Genomic DNA, 18,814 nt, shown 5'->3' with positions numbered 1-18,814 from the left:
AGAGGTGGGCTGCCAAGGTGGAATGGTGACATAGCAAAATCACACGTGGAGATTCAGGTGTGCCCGTGTTTCAGCGTGTTTTTTTTTCTTCTGCACGCAAAAAATGTTATAATAAAAATTAAAAAGAAATTCTGCACATGCGGAAGCAAAAACATGCTCCAAAACACGGCCACACCTGCATCTCCGTTCACGATTTTGCTTCCTGCACAGGTGCAGTTGCAAAATCGCGCTGGACTCCATTACCACTCAAAGCCACAGGGGCCAGCACATGTCGCCGTTCCACCTTGGCAACCCACCTCTGGTTGAAAACCTTTTCCTTTTTTAATGTGCAATGCAGATGAGGATGCCTCTTACAGTAAGAATGAGATAGCTTTAAAGTTCAGGACAAATAAATGACAAGAAGTTTTGCCAACAAAACCACATCGAAATTCTATGAAGGCAAACAATGATTTTAATTGTATTTGTGTATTTTAATTGCATGGACTCTTATAAATGTTGCTGGAATTAAAATATAGGCCATATTAAATATATGAAGTATAATTAATTTTTGGATGGGAAAAGGACGAATTAAATTGTATTTGGTTGCACTATGTGCTGTTTATTTTTATTTTTTAAAGTACTTTGATCAGTAAATTCTAGATTGTTGGGAATCAAGTAACTTATAAAAATCATCTGTAATTCATTGGTGCTTGAAGAAGTTGGGTTTTGAAAAATAATTTCCACTCATCAAATAGTTCGGGTCAATATTGATGATTTAATGCCATCTGCCTTGTTTTTGGTACCATTCACTTAAAAATACAACTCCAAAAACAGAGACACCTATTAATCCAACTTTCCCCTTTATAAACAGTTTGCCTAAACAAAAATGATACTGAAGACTCATTAGAGCAAGGCTTTTCTAGGTGGTATCTCGGTACCTTATTTAGAAGAATGTTTGCGACACATATATCATGTGTGACTATGTCATCAAACACTACAATTTACCTACTTGCATTCAGTTTTTGACTCAAGTATGTAAGGATGGTATCTCTGTGATGACATCACCACACCTGCGCCATCACTTTGGTGTCATTGTGCCTTGCTATTGATATATTAATAGATCGGCCGATATGAGAAAATTTTCAAAATAATAGTTTTTTTTAAAAGACCGGGGCAGTTCATCTAATATCTGAACGTTTTTTAGAAAAATGGTGTTTTAGGAATGATTTTCATTTACCTTTTGTTTAATCAGTTTTTGATTAAGTCATTATAACATTTCACTGGTTTTTTTTAAGAAAAATGCTTTTATTTTGTCTTTGTTTCTTTCATTAACATTTCCATTGCTTATTTCTTGTGCTAGTGTACTGTGTCACCTCATCTAAGGAAGACACTAGATATAGGGAGCCACCGCCCACCCCACCAGGATATATGGGGATTTCTTTAGCGGATATAAAAGAAGGATCCCACCACCCACACCTAAAGCCTCCAGACTATAGTGTGGCGGTGCAGAGGTCAAAGATGCTGTCTAAGCTCTCCTCCACTCCTCTGAGTAGCGAACCAGTGGCCTGTTTTCCAAAGAAGATGCCTAAGTGGCATGGCCGGCAACCGTCCCATCCTAAGCTAGCAGATATGACTGGCGCAAATAGTGAAGAGGATGGTATGTTAAAAGATCTCCTTTAATAGCTGTTGAGTAAAGTCGTATGTGATTTATTTTAAGTTTGGGGAAGTGCACAATCTGTCTTACACCCCTCTCCATGAATGTGCCTCAGTGATTCTTTTCTCCCCTCTTCTCCCCTCTTCGTTCATTTGTATATGCTTTACATATGCTTATGTGAGAATAAAGCGATCCTAAAGAAAAACAACAACAGAAAATATATTAGGCATTAATTATTAGCTAGCATATTTGGAAGAAACAGGTCCAAAATGCCTTATTTTATCCACTATAGAAAGAAGAAAACAATTGTTCTCGACAATTTAAAAGGCTGTAACTGATGCAACAGAAATTATTTTGAAAATAGTTACATTAGCTATGCTTTTACATTAGCTAAACAGAATTATGATTAGCAGTGTCTTATCTCTGCTACATGGGATTCCATGAAGCAATTGTAACCAAGGGCAGAATCTATCAGATACGGGTTCCTGTTGTGCAGGAAGCTGAGCATTTTCTAACATGTTACTCAACAGAGCATTATTAAACCTAGCTAGAATCTCAATGGGATGCCTCTCCCTGCAATTAAGTTGTAGGTGTATATACTGGGCAGCCAAGCAGTAGATGAGTATTAGCTTCCACAAATAAGGTTCTAAGAGAACACTGTTAGGTCAAAAAGAGCTGAACAGCCGAGGCTTTAAGTTGCAGTTTCAATTATTTATAAGACTTGAAATTGGACAAAATCAAATCCACAAAGACCCACTAATTGTATCACATTGATGTTTTATACTTGACCTCTGTTCTGAACCATTTAAACCTCAACAGCAATATTTAAACAAACAAACAAACATTTATAAAATTAAGACTTAAAAAAAACCCTTGAATCTGGTGTTTTCATATTTCTCGTCATTACTCATTTACCCATTGGAAATAAGCAATTTTGACTTCCATGACATTTGCATTCCATTTTCTGTTGTCTGCCATTATTTGTGCTTTGTCTGGCTCTGTTTTTAATTGAATCCATGAATCTGAATGCTTTCACTGATTTTGCTTTTATAAAACTGGAATTTTAGTATCTTCTCCAGTTTGCTTTGAAATCATTTTGTTGTTTTGTACAAAAGCAGCTTGTAAGTCGCATTATAAAGCACAATGTTTTTTTAAAAATGGGTGGGTCCAATGTGTGTATTTCTCTATAAATATATATTGCTAAACCTAGACAAGCCTTTGATTAAATAAGTGTTAGGTTTCTATGAAATATTCTAAGTATCAGTTCATCAGGCTCCCCCCCCCCCGTAGAATAGTCAATTTTTCTGACCTACATGCTAGAGAGCTAAAAAAAAAAAAAGATTAAGATGGAATTTACTTTTATATTTTGTGTTTTTGAGTCAGTTCTGATTCCTGACAACCACCTGAAGAAGTGCCCTGTAGTTTTCTTGGAAATGTTTTGGGGGAAGAGGTTTTGCCATTGCCTCCTTCTTAGAAAATAAAAGTGACTGGACCAGGGTCACGCTGTTAAACTCACAATCTCCTGTGAGTTCCTAGATTGATGAGTTAACCACAAACTAGACACTTAGGATAGATTATATAGCCACTAGTACAAAATTGTAATTTAATTTCATCTTGCATTACGTGCACTTAAGAGCGGAGAATCAAATGATTCTCTTCCGATTCTGTTCGAGTAACTATGACTAATAACAGGGTTACTCAATGACTGACTGGTCCTCCCCAATCCTAGATGTTGAACTTTACATTCCCACACTGTCTCATTCTGTGAGAATTTTGTCAACTCACTTGCAGAGTGTGACTAAGAATCAACACAGTTCAATTTACCACATTTTACTTTTTTTTTTTTTTGAAAGTGCCCAAATGTCATGTTGGCATTTCAGTATGAAAGGCACAAGCCAAGCCAACTATCTTTAAGGCCTCAGAATGGTATTACCCCAAATTACAACATTATGAGCTATACCGTATTAAATTGCCATCATGATTTAGAATTAGAGAAGTTTTAGAAATTTTTTTTTTAAAAAAAACATTCATCATTCTTTGCATGAGCTACAGTGATAGCAGTAAAGAAAGGTTTTTAATATTTTAAAAATGAGGTCTATTTTAACTCAGGAAAAAAAATTCCTAGGTTTTTGACAGTAGATATGACACGGCTTTAATTGAAATATATTGTATGTCTGCGGAGAGGGGTGGCATACAAATCTAATAAATTATTATCATTAATTATTATTATGTTCATGAAACAAAGAGTTCATGTTGTTTTTTCTTATTTCACAGAAGATGAACAAGTATCAGCAGTCTAGTCTCTTTGTTTCCTGTGAAACTTGTTTCAAAATTTACCAACATTGGAGGAAGGAATTTTACAGTATTGTCAGCTATAGCTGACAGCTCGCTGCTATTGACTTCAAAGAATTGTGTTTGCTCTCTTCAACTAGTAGGATGAACTATCTGGATTGTAATTTTGAATTTGCTTCAGCCCACCGCAATCATTTCGATGGAGTCTTATGTTGGAAAGAGAAAATACTCATTCTAAGAAATACTGACCATGTATTGCATATCAAGAAGGACCTAATATATGATGCGTTGGGGCCACCTTGGGAACAATCTTCACTAGGAGAACTATAGAATCTTTTAAGTAGACTTTGTTCAGATATTTTCTCTATAACTATTACGGCTCTCGGTTGAAGAAAGTTATTTTATGTACTTATCTGAATTGGAAAACTACATCAAAACTAAAGAAACTTCTGCAACAATCTGAAGAATAATTTATTAATTTGGAATTTATATAAAGTTCTTTTTTTGTAAAGTATCGGAATGCTCTGGTTGGCTAATGTGAATGCTTTTTCAAAGAAAATAAGGAAGCAAATTGTTTTGGTGTTAGTGTGATGTCTTATGCTAAGCAAAACACTTGATTTCTGAGGAACTGAATGTTCATGATGCAACTAGAGGTTTACACACAGCGCAACATCGGTCACGTCAAACTGTAAAATATCAAGCCCTCAGAAGTATATATTGTGATTTGATGGGCATATGCAGTAGTGAAATACTGCCATCTACTGATTCTATATTTTAAAAGTAGTGAAATACACACAGTTTCTTTCAGCTGCCAAATGATTATAAGGGAGTAGGTTTTTTTTCTTTCCCACATTCCATTTTCTTCCTCCTTGTCTATAAACAGTTTCATGGCATATTGGTATCATTACAAATGTTTTATTTTTTTCTTCTACAATACTTTCATTGGAAAAGTATCCAACAGGTTCCATTTTCCAACATTTTAAGCCATTGATAACTTTACTACTGGCATTTGGACTACTGTTCTTGTTGCCAAAAATAATGTATAACAGCTTCTATGTCAAATTTTATCTTCCTATTGTCCTCTCATTGTATTTGGGTAGAAACTCCTTGCATTCCAACCAGCAAGTTAAAAATTATGAAAAATGAATATCTAAAATGTGATTACAAATCTGAACATAGAAGGGAGTGGACAACCCATCTAATTCAATAATTATTAATGGAATATATTTTACTAATTAACCTTAATGTTTAGAATGAGTAGCTAAGTTATTGAAAGTTTTCTTTTATTTCTCCCAAGAGCAACCAAACAATGAGAATATACACAAGCTTGACCTCTATGATTTCAACATTTAAAACAATGTTATTTCATGAACACAATTGAGAGTTAAACTTCCCTACATACGCCATCTACAAAATCCCAAGTAATAGATTCCCACCGATTCAGTGACTTTAAAGTACAACAGAGATGAATAATCTCCCAGATCCCCATGTGACATCCCAATAAATTGCCCTGTTTAGGAAAATCGCTCCGGATCATCCAAGATTTTACCACAAGCATATTGAATGCTTCAAATATAGTTGTAAAATCTGAGAACTTGTAAATGAAGCATATTATCTGTTGCCACCACAGTCACCTACCGGGGGTCACTTACTCGGTAAGCACATTTTTTAAAAAAGAAAGAGGCAAGGCTTAGATGTGCTGTTGCTCTAAGCTTTTTGTGTGGTGGTGTGTGGGGGGGGGGGGGGTGGAGAGTGAAACTTCAATACTACTTATTCTCAAGTGCCTGGTATAATTGCAAGATGGAATTTACTCTCTTATCTCAAGCTCGTATGCTGGATTTTGGAAATGCCCAACAAATGTGACTTCAAATTACACTTTAAAATCCATTGAAGCTGCAGGTTTTTCTAGCTCCACACCACATGTCTGTGGAAGAGATGCTGTCTTGCAGGGTGGGGTGATTACAAAGGTGCTATTTAAAGAGAAAGATGATTCCCTGACTCATATGTATAATGTGTGTATTATGCAAAACAATTTTTTTTAAAAGACTGGGATGACATGACAGCTTTACTTAGCCAACCAGAGTACATAGCAAAAACTGGAGTTATTATTTGTATTTATATTCTTCCCCTACTGCATATTGGGTTGCCTAGTCAAACATAATCAGTGGACATGAATGTCTCAATGTATATTTAAAGTTTACTTGTAAACCTTAATATCATAAATGTTTACAGTCTAGGGTAGAAGGAAGGATGTCTGTCTGTCTTAAAGGTGCCTCAAATCAATTATATATTTTACACTTCAAGTTATAAAGAGTTTTCAGATTTACATTTGTGTGCAAGGTGAATGTTGCTTGTATGTACAAGAATCAAAATTTTCTATTTGCATATGAGATCAGTGATAGCTTTCTCAGAAAGCCTATGTAAAATATGTTTGTTTGGAAAGTTCTAAATTTAATGGAGAACTCCTTCAATGCCTTGTAACACGAAGTTGCAAATCTGAACATAGAACTGATAGCCTAATTCAACAATTAATTACAGATATGTTACTACTTAAATGTCTGAAATAAATAGCTGAGACATCAGGGCTCTCTCTCTCTCCCTCCCTCCCCCTCTTTCTCTCTCAGTCTCTCTCTCTCTCTCACTCTCCCACCCCCTCTTCACCCCCCCCAAGACTTTAAGGAAACCAACAATGATAAAATACTGAAGCTTGGTTTCCATGAGTTTAGCATTCATAATAATATTATGAATAATGGCACAACAGAGTTGAAATTTTCCTGCACACAAACCACCACATACTCCATAGTAGTACAGTTCCCATTGTTTCATAGGTTTATGAAAAATGTCTTTTTTTTAATCAATTGTTTCCTAGAAACCCATAACAGAGATAGGAAGGCATTTGTATAGCACCTGTTAAAGTTTTTACTGGAACTGATGTCCAACCAAATAGATGTGCTGTTATTCTGTTTAAAAGTGTTTGATGAACATGGATAAAATATGTGGTCTGGACATGCCTTCTGCCAGATACTCCTGGGCTGTCAAAAAAGGAAGTTACTCTTGTCAAAAATAAAGTTTTAAATCTGAGTCTTGAGCACAAGTCCAGTTCACACAATGTTTCATGCAGTTTATAAGTGCAAATTTAACTTTAAACTTTCTTGATGATATAGTGCTAAGGGCCAACAAAATAGCATTTAAATTTCAAATATTTCAGTTTATAGATACAAAACATTTTTTACGCCTTTTCCCTTTGGTAGTAATTTTTGTTAAATTGCCAACCCACCTCGAGGTCTTTCCTTGTTGAAAATCTCATGAGCCAAAAACCGCCCTCTTAAATTTGATGTATTTGTATCAATGGCATTGAAAATATTTGCTTTTTAAATTACATTATTTTTAAAATCACTGGGCGTCTTTTAATACTTTTTTTTAAAAAAAATGCAGAGCCTGGAGTGTGTACATATGCAGTGGGTGAGCAAGCCCTTTTAACTGCTTCCTCTTTGCACAGTGCAAACTGCCTCAGCCTGCCCTTGCTCTGATCCTTTGGAGTTTTGGTTTGGTTTTTGCCAGATAAATAATCAGGGACAGTAGCCAAACTGAAATAGAGCTTGGGTGGTGAACCCAAGGAGATAGATTTCTTTTTCATTTTTTTAAGCCATTCATTATAAAACTGCTTAACCCCATTTTGTGCTGTTTACATAATGCTTATTTGTTATATAACAACATATTACTAGCATGTGCTGCCTCCCCCTCCATACACATTACGTGTCAATTGTTTTCAAGTTCTTGAAAGGGCCAATGCTTCTCTGTATATAACATTTATTCTTTTTCAATTGTCTTGTGAAGAAGTTGGCCTTATGCTAAAAACGCCATAGGAATGTTTAAAAATCTCAACCTGTGGAACGAGCACCAGATTTTAATTTACATAAATAGGAGGAAAAGGAAACCCTGTATCGCAGATATGTAAGTAGACCTATACACAATTTGCCATTTGGTTCCTCCTTGAGACAGGATTTATATTGAAGATAAATGAAGTTGTGAAAGGAGGCATAATACTGAGCTACGTTTTCCAAAGCGGTGATTTGTAAGGTGCACTTCAGTTACCTTGACACACAGTGTCGTCTGAGGTAAATTAAAAAGGTTTTGATTTCACTTGAATAAGTACACGGCCAGCCTTTGTCTTCTAAAGTTAAGATAATTTTGCACTAATGCTAAAAAAGCTGAGTCTCACTTCAGCTTTTGAAAACACTTCTTGAGATATGATCCTGCTGCATAGCTGAGGCGATTCCAAATGATGAGTAATGGATTTTCAATAAGAATCCATTATGTCAATGTATCTCAGGAGGTAAATGAAAGAAGCTTGATCTGGTTAGCCTTGCGTTCATACAAATAATGTATAGGAAAGAGTGCTACAGGTCTATGTAATGCATATTAACCTGAAATACAATTTTAAAAACATTGCACTTGCCTTCTAAAAACTGATCAGGAAAAAAAAAATACTACTTCGTTGATTGAAATGTTTTTAATGCCAACAATTAAAAACTCTGAGGAGCAAATGAAATTCACCTCCAGTTCATTCCCTTTTCCTCCAGTTGTACTTGTCATTGTTGTGTCTTCAGTTTCTTTATATATACATGGAATGCAGTTTAGCTTGGTAATTCATGACATTTTGCGTATGTGAGCATATGGGCGAAAACTGCACAGTTGTAATGGTATTCCAATGGCAATTGTAAAACTGCACAAATCAGTGATTGTAAAGTATTCTGTAACAAGCAATGTTTGTCTTCTATTTTTTTATACCTCTTACACTTATGTCTTTTAGAAAGACAGTGCCTCTGTATGCTTTTTTGTATTTTTACTGGGTGATTGTAAATATTTGTTATATTTTTGGTTAAGAGAATGTTTAAAAGTATTGTTTAATATCCAATCTACTAATGATGTTGGAACCAATAAACAAACTTATCATGGATTATGGGTGGGTTAATTTTTATTTAACATTTCTCTCCGCCCCTCCCCCATAAACATTTGGATCACGTCTATACTTTAGTCCTAGGACTCTTGACCAAGAAGTGAGTCTCATTTAATTAAAATGAGGCTTATTTACAAGTGCTTGTGACAGGATTCTGATTGTGAGATCAGCTTATTAATGCAGTTATAGCAATAGCATTTCAATAGCATTTAGACTTATATACCGCTTCATAGTGCTTTACAGCCCTCTCTAAGCGGTTTACTGAGTAAGCATATCGCCCCCAACAATCTGTCCTCATTTTATCCACCTTGGAAGGATGGAAGACTGAGTCAACCTTGAGCCTACTGAGATTCGAACTGGGGAACTACAGCCAGCAAGCAGCAGAAGCAGCTTGTAGTACTGCACTCTAACCACTATGCCATCAAGGCTCATAAGTTTATTTATTTGTAAAATTTATATGCCACCCAACTCCATTTGTGTTCTGGGCGGCTAAGTTAGCAATGATATTCTAAGAGTTCTGTTTTGCATTGGTTTATTAACTAAGTACAGTGGAACCCCGACATAAGAGCTGCTCTACTTAAGAGCAACTCGAGATAAGAGCTGGGAGGGGAGAGATATTTTTGTTCTACTTACAAGCCCAAATTCAAGATACAAGCGCCAAGGAGCTGTCTCCTGAAGCCAAACGCTAACTTCCGCTTTCGGCTTCAGGAGACAGCTGCGAAGCGGCGCGCGTGTTTTAAAAGGTTGCAGCCGGCCTGGGGGGCTCGGGGGGGTGCTTGCAGCTTTCTTTCTTGCTCTTTTTCTTTCTCTCTTTTACCTTCCCTTCCTCTATTTCTTCTTTTCTTTCTCCTTCCCACCTTCTTCCCTCCCTCCCTCCCTTCACTCATTCCTCTCTTACTCTCCCCTTTCATAAGTTTCCTTGCTTCCTTCCTCTGTTCCTGTCCCTTCCCCCTTTCTTTCTTTCTTTCTTTCTTTCTTTCTTTCTTTCTTGCTCTTTTTCTTTCTCTCTTTTACCTTCCATTCCTCTATTTCTTCTTTTCTTTCTCCTTTCCACCTTCTTCCCTCCCTCCCTCCCTTCACTCATTCCTCTCTTACTCTCCCCTTTCATAAGTTTCCTTGCTTCCTTCCTCTGTTCCTGTCCCTTCCCCCTTTCTTTCTTTCTTTCTTTCTTTCTTTCTTTCTTTCTTTCTTTCTTTCTTTCTTTCTTGCTTGCTTGCTTGCTTGCTTGCTTGCTTGCTTGCTTGCTCTTTTTCTTTCTCTCTTTTACCTTCCCTTCCTCTATTTCTTCTTTTCTTTCTCCTTCCCACCTTCTTCCCTCCCTCCCTCCCTTCACTCATTCCTCTCTTACTCTCCCCTTTCATAAGTTTCCTTGCTTCCTTCCTCTGTTCCTGTCCCTTCCCTCTTTCCTTCCTTCCTTCCCACCCTCCGTCCATTCATTCACCCATCCCTCTCTTGATCGCTTAAAGCCGGTCCCTGGTGCAAAAAGGGTTGGGGACCTCTGTCCTACAGGATTGGGTGGCAGAGAAGTTGAACATATGTAAATTTAAAAGTTTAAGAAAGTTTACAAGTTAAGTGAAAGAAACTTCATTATTCATTTATATGTACATGTACATTTCTTCATTAAAAACATGTCTTTCTGCATAATTTAGACTAACTTTGTGAGTTTTTTGAGGGCTGGAACCAATTAAAATTATTTACATTAATTCCTATGGGGAAAAGTCGTTCGAGATAAGAGCTGCTCGACTTAAGAGCCCAGGTCCGGAACGAATTAAACTCGTATCTCGAGGTACCACTGTAATCTCATTTCAGTGTGAAAACAAAAACAATTTTAACACTGCATAGGTGATCCTCGACTTACAACAGTTTGTTAAGTGACAATTCAAAGTTTCAATGGCACTGAAAAAAGCGACATGACCATTTTTTCACAGTTAACGACCTCTGTAGCATCCCCATGATCACGTGATCAAAATTCAGATGCTTGGCAACTGGTTCATACTTATGACCATTGCTGTGTTCCAAGGTCATGTGATCACTTGCAACCTGACCAGCAAAGTCAATGAGGAAGTTGGATTCACTTAAAAACTGGGTTACTAATATATCAGCTGCAGCAATTCACTTAACTGTGGCAGGAAAGGTTGTAAAATGGTAGTAAATCAAGAATTATCTGTAGATAGAAACTGAAGGACAATAAAGAATCTGATTTCTCTTTGTAAAAAAAGAAGTGATCAAACCAAACATTTTAAAAGGGCACCATCAACTTAGGCTTAATTAGAGCAGACTGACTGCCACCTAACTTGAAAGGAAGCCTCAGGAGTTCTAGTTAAGTGGATAGGGCGTTGAGATGGGCGGCACAGATAATAAATAGCTGTCACATAATGTGTTACATTTTAGTACAAAAATTTTGTCAATTGTATGATGAGGTGTTTGCTAAGGGAATTTTATCTGCAGCATCAATCAGATGTGTTGCTAGACGCCATACATGCTGGCGTTGCGCTGGGCATGGGCGCGGGGCTAGAGCCTCCGTCCCGGCCCAGCCAGCAGGCCAGTGCCAGCCCCTCAGTGCCAGCATGTACGGCGTACAGCAATATGTCCAGCTGTCGCTGTCGGTGCCTCTGTCCTGGAGCTCTGGCTCGCAGCCAACCACCCTGCCACCGCCCCACGGCTACTGCCCGGTGCCGCTGCTGCCAGTGCCCTCCTGCCGGGTCCCAAAGCTCACCCGCTGCCACCGCCAGGGAAGCTCCAGCCGGGCGGGGGGCTGCAGCTGCTGGAAAACTTGGAAGGCGCGAAGAAGGAAGCTCAGCTTCCGGTCTCGCAACTTTTTGCTCTTCGCACCCTCAGCAAAAAGTTGCGAGATCGGAAGCTGAGCTTCTTTGCGGCACACCTGATCATGTAGTGTGCCGCAGCACACCTGATCATGTAGTGTGCCGCGGCACACTGGTTGGAAAGCACTGGCCTAGACTACGCAAAGATGTCTTAACTTCTATAGCAAGATCTTAAACTATGACAATACACAACAAAAAATAATACTTAAAATTTATTGGACTCCATTATGTTTATATAGAAAAGGACTCTGTTGGAGATATAATATGGACAGTGCTTCTTTAAAACACGCATTTTTACGATGTCCTTTTTACTTACTTAATTTTGAGAGAAAATGTTGGACTATTTGTGAAAAAAGCTAAATTTTTGAAAGGTAATGTTCTCCATAGAGGTTGGAGCTAGATAAGGGTTGTCCTTGTCCAATAACATGGAATTTAATTGATCCGGTCCACAATTGCCAAAGCATATCTCATTGCAGGTCATCCAGTTCCTTCGAACATCATGGCCCATTCTATGCACAGTGCATCCACTTTGTTGGCTTGGAAAGACCCAAGCTTCTTTGGAAGATGTTTGTCGAGCGACGACTTGAGCGTCTCCTATGCAGTTCATTTGACACTATAAGATTCACTCCTTTGCATCGACAAGGGCCGCTTTTGGCCAAAGTGTGTTACAACAGGTTGTGGAGGCAGCTTCTTGACTCAAGGGGTTTTTTATGCTGGATTAGCCCTCCCTTGGAACTTGCTTAAGCTTTGGTATGTTCCATATTTGAATGCCAGCTTCAACCTCTGCAGAGAAGGGGCGTTGACTTACCTGATACACCTTTTCTCGTAAGTTGGACCTAGCATCCAGTCCCTCCTGCTTGGTTTCTACTAGCGGTCTGTTGATAGGTATATTTTACTGATCTTGTAGCAGTCAGGCTGTTCCTGGATCCATGATTTTCCTCTGGTTCCGTTGAATAAAGTTTAAGTTCCAGGCTATTGTTCCAAGTTGAGTCTGTCTGGCTTTGTCTAAAGTGGGGATATAGTAAAGATGGTAGATGGAGCTACAAGGGAATTTGATTGACAGATTCAGTCCTCAATATGATTGGACGAGGACAACCCTTATTTGAATGCTACCTTCAACTTACGAAAAAGGACATATCAGGTAAGTCAATGACCCTTTTTTTGAATTACATACCTAATATGTTAATTGGACAATGTAGATTCTTTACTATGGCCCAAAGATTAGTATAGCAGCATTAGAAAGATAAATGTATGTCCCCAATTATTCAGTGGACTCCTGACTTCATTTGCCGGCTATTGAATTGCCTGTAGATTTTGCATGGATAAATATAATGATATATGTAACTCATTTTTACAAAATACAATAGGCTAAAAACAAATGACAATTATACCAATGTATTCTAAAGGTATATGCACCTAAATAATAATTATATTAGATAAAAAGATACCCAATTTTACTAACTCATAATATCCTTTGCTTTATTTTTGTTATTTATTTCATTTTTAAGCACTTTTAGATTTTTTTTCTTTCTGAATAATTTTTAAAAATTATAAACTGCTCAAAGTTACTGAGGGTTGGGAAGCGTGCATATTTAATAAATAATAGTAATTTTTCTTTGCAAATGGACCAGATTGTAATTGTCAGCCATTAATTATGCTTACATGAATATTTAAAGAAAGTACTCTTTTACTTAATATGTTTTTCACAACTGGCAAGAATACTTTCCTGGACTTGCTAATTGTAAAAGAGACTGACCATTCTACTTAACAAACATCTTAACCAACTCCTTCCTGTCCTATTGTATCAGAAAGTACCCTTTCTCTAGTGTAAAAAGCCCTTCAACCTTTTTCTTAAATTTGTTCTGCCGGACTCTCTGGTAGGAGCCTCCCAAAAATTCAAAGGTACAAATTTCAGATACATACACGTTTGAAAATTCAAAACAATGTTCTTTATCACAAAATTCAAAATAAACTAAGCACTCTTTTTGTATTGCAAAGAGCACTCGTCCCAAAACAACCTGGTAATTTGTACGAGTCCCTTATCAGTTCGTAAGTACTTAGCTTGCAGCTGTGAAGAAAGTCACAGCCGTTCTTCTTCCACGAAGTGAAACACACTTTGCTCTGCTTTGGTTTCAAAGTGGTGAAAAGTCAACAAACAAAGGCCGGAGTCAGCAAGACATTCATGAAACACAACGATCAGATAATTCTCCACAACGGCCAAAGCCACATGCTGCTATTTATAGCAGCAGCACTAATTACAGCAGCCCCTCCCAACCACAGGTGGCCTCATTTACTTTTGTAATAATCTTTTAGTTGTTGCTTCCTATGCATCACTCTATGCATGCGTGGATGTGTCATTAATTCTTGTTCAGAGTCCAGAGATGATACAGATGATTGATTTCCTCCTGGGCTGTCTGCCAAACTCTCCTCCTCCCTGTCACTCAGGCCTCCTTGGTCAGAGGAGACTTTGTCGGCAGATTCCACTGGGAGCAAAACAGGCCTGCAGTATGTGGATGTCTCCCCCACATCCACTTGCACATTCCTTGGGGCAGGAGCTGGGGCAGAGCTAACTACAACAAAATTCATGCTCAACATTTTTTTATTCAGGTCTCTGTCACATTCTGTGTCTGCCATTCCAGGGAATAACCCTCCCTTTATTGCTGTAGCTTCTCTTGCTCTGAGTATCCATCTCTTCATCCTGACTAACGCAGGGCTACCAACTGCTTCTACTTCCTTGGTAAAACATAATTTTGCTTGTTGAAGCACTAGCACCAACAGCATTGGAATGAGGACCTGCAGAAGAGCAAACATTTTTTTCCTAGTTTCTGTCTAACGTTGGGATTTAACTTGAAACTTCTGTGGACAGTATCAATATTGAAACAGTACGCCCATTACGTGCTCAGTTAAACAATTTAGGTAGCATTGTAACAGCAGCAAAAATAATCTACCAGCAGAGGGCAGCATGGCATACTTTTTTATCCTTTTTTTCTCCACAGCAGCTTCTTTTATAATTTACTCAGGGCTAAAATTCAAAATTATAGGAAAAGGTAGTATATCTCTTCTTTTATCTCTAAGCCACAAAACTATACATTTTTAATTTGACCATCATACCAGGCCTATTACTGCTTTTGTTTTTGCTGTTAGGGTGTTCAAAATTTATCTTTATTGTATTACCTTGCTATGTCACTTGCATGGAAAGGAATTGCTCTTGAGGATTGTTCCTTCCTAGATTTTAGGTAAAATGTCCCCCTTCCCCCACAAATCATGAGTGAAGGGCAGGCAGGGGTTGACGCTCTCACTGCTCCCGGTGTGCTGTGCATGCACCTTCTCATCTCTGACATTTGCGTGCACATATCCTGGTGACAATTTGTTTCTGCGTATGCCCAGGAAGCAAAATCTCACGAGGGGACGCACACATGAGATTTTGGTTAAAATCTTACTCGTGTGTGTTTTCCCTCACAAAATCTGGCTTGGATGAGGGTGCACGCCGACAGCTCGATTTTCACTATTGGTATGGCATCCTATTCTGTACCGGTAGCATCCCATTACTGGTGAAGGGGAGAATAATTACAAAGGAAATTCCATGGACACAAATGCTACATGTTCATTGTCCATCAGCTGCAAAGAAGACAGCTAACTTGGTTGTGGAGGACACGTCAATCAATAAAAGCCCGTTTGTGTAGTGATTTATTTATTTGTTTGTTTGTTTATTTATTTATTTATTTATTTTTTACTTACTTGCTCACTCACTCACTCACTTATTTATTATTTATTTATTTTTTACTTACTTACTTAATTTGCTCACTCACTCATTTATTTATTTATTATTTTTTACTTACTCACTCACTCACTCATTTATTTATTATTTCTTTTTTACTTACTTACTCATTTATTTATTTATTATTTATTTATTTTTACTTACTCACTCACTCACTCATTCACTTATTTATTTATTTATTATTATTTATTTTTTACTTACTCACTTATTTATTTATTATTTATTTTTTACTTACTCACTCACTCACTCATTTATTTATTTATTATTATTTATTTTTTACTTACTCACTCACTTATTTATTTATTATTTATTTTTTACTTACTCACTCACTCACTTATTTATTTATTTATTTATTATTTTTTACTTACTCACTCACTCACTCACTCATTTATTTATTTATTATTTATTTTTTACTTACTTAATTACTTACTCACTCACTCACTCACTTATTTATTATTTATTTTTTACTTACTCACTCACTCACTCACTTATTTATTTATTTTTACTTAGTTACTTACTTACTCACTCACTCATTCACTTATTTATTTATTATTTATTTTTTACTTACTTACTTACTCACTCACTCATTTATTTATTTATTTATTTATTTTACTTACTTACTCACTCACTCACTCACTCACTTATTTATTTATTATTTATTTTTTACTTACTTATTCACTCACTCACTCATTTATTTATTTCTTATTTTTTACTTACTTACTCACTCACTCACTCACTTATTTATTCATTTGATTTTTATGCCGCCCTTCTCCTTAGATTCAGGGCGGCTTACAACATGTTAGCAATAGCATTTTTTTAACAGAGCTAGGCTATTGCCACACAATCCGGGTCCTTATTTTACCCACCTCAGAAGGATGGAAGGCTGAGTCAACCTTTTGAACCACTGACCGTCAGATCTACAAATCAGCTGAAGTCCACTATGGAAGTTCAGTAGATGATTGAGCCAATCTCCCTGTCTTGTTTTAACCTAATCAACAGGTTTGTCGTTATGTCAAATTAAAAAAAAACATGGAGGTCTAAGTATTTGGATGACACTTCAGGTTCAAAGACAAAAAGTTTCCCCAGAGAATGTGAGATGCCTACATAGCACTTCTGAAACTCCTTAAATTAACTGTGACTTCTGCAGCTGCAGCACAATTCCAGGAAAAGACACAATTGGTTTAAAAAGAAGATGGACTAAATTGGATTAATGATCATTCATAGATTTGGCAGCTGTTTTGAATTAGCTGATTCAGGCTTTTTCCAATGACACCATGTAGATGGAGGATTGGTAAAGTAGCTGCCATCCCATCAATTGCCTTATGTTGTGCAGCAATCCACTGGAAAGGAACAATTTAATGGCTCATTGGGAGTACTTTGTCAACTAATGACTCAGGCTACATTCTTCATGTTCTGATTTGAGTTAATGGGGAAATAATTCAGTGAATGTTTGATCTAGAGAGTCTAGTCAAAGAGGCTGTAGGTACATCCTTCTTTGCCATTCACCCATAATACTTTCCTCCTGCTGAATGGAATATAAATCTTCAATTTATAGGTTTTAACTAAGAATGTGCCTTTAACTTCTTAAGCTAAGCATATATTATTCTTCACCTACTGTAAAAATAATACATTATGTGCAGGAATGGGTTCTCGCCGCCAGTTTGCTTCCTCATGCGCTGCATGGGCACGCCTGCCTACGCGGTGCTTAAAACCCAGTTTCTGTGCATGCGCAGAAGCAAAAAACAAGATGGCGACGCCTATGATGCCGCCGAGAAAGTCAGTTTGGGGGCATGTCCAGCCAGCCATCACTGCCAATTTGGCAGGTAGGGGGAAATTTCAGCTACCAGTTCTATAGAACTGGTCTGAACTGGCAGGAACCCACCTCTGGTACATGCTCTCTAGAATTGAATGTGCTGTTTCAAAATACTGGATTTGTGATACAAAAGCAAAGTACCATTCATATGCTTAGGAAAGGAAACATTTTGGTAATCCCTTTTTAAAAAAATATGATTGCCAAATAGAAAAGAAAAATTGAGAAGTGGTAGATGTAGATATATCAGAGAAAATAGATGGGAACATAGATAAGAACAAGGGAATGAAATCCAATGCACACACAAGCAGCTAACAAGTGAAGACAGTGCAGTTTATTAGTATAAAATAGTGTAACGTGTATTTGCACGACTTTATGTGCATATGTTTATAAACACACAAAAACACACATGCATATATATATATATGTCCATTTAGCATGAAAAAGTATAAATATGTAGTAAAATCTAACTTCATACTTAGAATGTAACTGAATGACTTACAAACTGTCCTATTGTGCTTGGATACAAAAAAAATGCTTTGTTGCTAGTTTCTTCCTTTTCCCATTTTTATTTATCCACAGACTTAGAAATGCCAAAAGCTTCTCTCCTTAATACTCCCAGTGATCCAGTCCTTGAATAAAGTGGAATTTGCTCTTCTATAGTCTCAAAACCACAGCTGCATTTTCTTTCTGCTGGCCCTTTTCTATGAATTCTTCTCCCTAGTAGTGGACCCTCTGGCTTGTTTCTCTCCCAGCTGCTGATACATCTGCTCCATGCCTCATCCAGTGACCTCTCCCTCCAGCAGCACCTCTTAGCAAACTTAGAAGATTTCCCCCTCCAACCTTCTGGCCACCTGCTCTGACTTCTTTAATAGTTTTTTTTAAAAAAAATCTGTGGTCCAGTACTTCTAAGAAATTTTAAACTGTTTTGCCCTTTAAATTTTTGAGACTGTATGCTTGTTCTCAGAACTTTAGATTTTGTGTCTGGTTGCATATATAATTATTTTTAAAAGAGATTGATTGACATAAGAGACAAAGTCTACATTTTCTAATAATTTTGATGAGCTAAAAGCAAAGTACAAAGATATAGCTAAATCTTGAGTCTTAGCAATATTTGCTCTACTCTTTCTTCTAGGGTTAGGGTTCTTCTAGGTATATCATAAGGGCTGTATTCAAATGGAATGCTGTGTCAAAATTTCAAAGCAATCGGTGAAGTACTTTTCGAGATTAGCCTTGCCTAACAAAGATACATTTACATTTTTATTAATATAGATGACACTAATGTCCCAGCTGATGTATCCCTGGTTTTCTCAGCAGAAAGGTCACATCCAGAAGGAAAACAAACAAGAGAAAAGGTATAGTTTAACATTGCACATAAACCAGTAATCCTTTATAGAGTGCATTGCTTCTACATTCAGCTTCTATCCCTTCCTTTTCCTAATGCTTTGCTTAAAGAATAAAACCAGAGACTAGATAATAAACGCTGGATTGTTATCTAAGGATATTTCACAATCACTGG

At 37.1% G+C, this 18,814-nt stretch overlaps 1 protein-coding gene across 4 annotated transcripts in view; it reads left to right on the top strand.

The window, feature by feature from the left end:
* The window catches only part of RAPGEF6 (Rap guanine nucleotide exchange factor 6), a 180,495-nt gene extending 171,610 nt beyond the window's left edge, over positions 1-8,885 (top strand). For 3 of the 4 annotated variants that reach the window (XM_070739274.1, XM_070739273.1, XM_070739276.1), the window contains 2 exons: positions 1,340-1,636; positions 3,908-8,885. In XM_070739274.1, the coding sequence (XP_070595375.1) occupies positions 1,340-1,636; positions 3,908-3,933 (323 nt within the window). In that variant the 3' untranslated portion in view covers positions 3,934-8,885. The remainder of the gene's footprint in view (positions 1-1,339; positions 1,637-3,907) is intronic. The other variant, XM_070739275.1, reaches the window with a different exon arrangement.
* Positions 8,886-18,814: the final 9,929 nt, after the last annotated feature.

This window comes from Erythrolamprus reginae, chromosome 2 (assembly GCF_031021105.1).
Source record: "Erythrolamprus reginae isolate rEryReg1 chromosome 2, rEryReg1.hap1, whole genome shotgun sequence".
Taxonomy (NCBI): Eukaryota; Metazoa; Chordata; class Lepidosauria; order Squamata; family Dipsadidae; genus Erythrolamprus; species Erythrolamprus reginae.
Note: the sequence above shows the minus strand (reverse complement) of the source record. Positions and strands in the feature narration are given on the sequence as shown.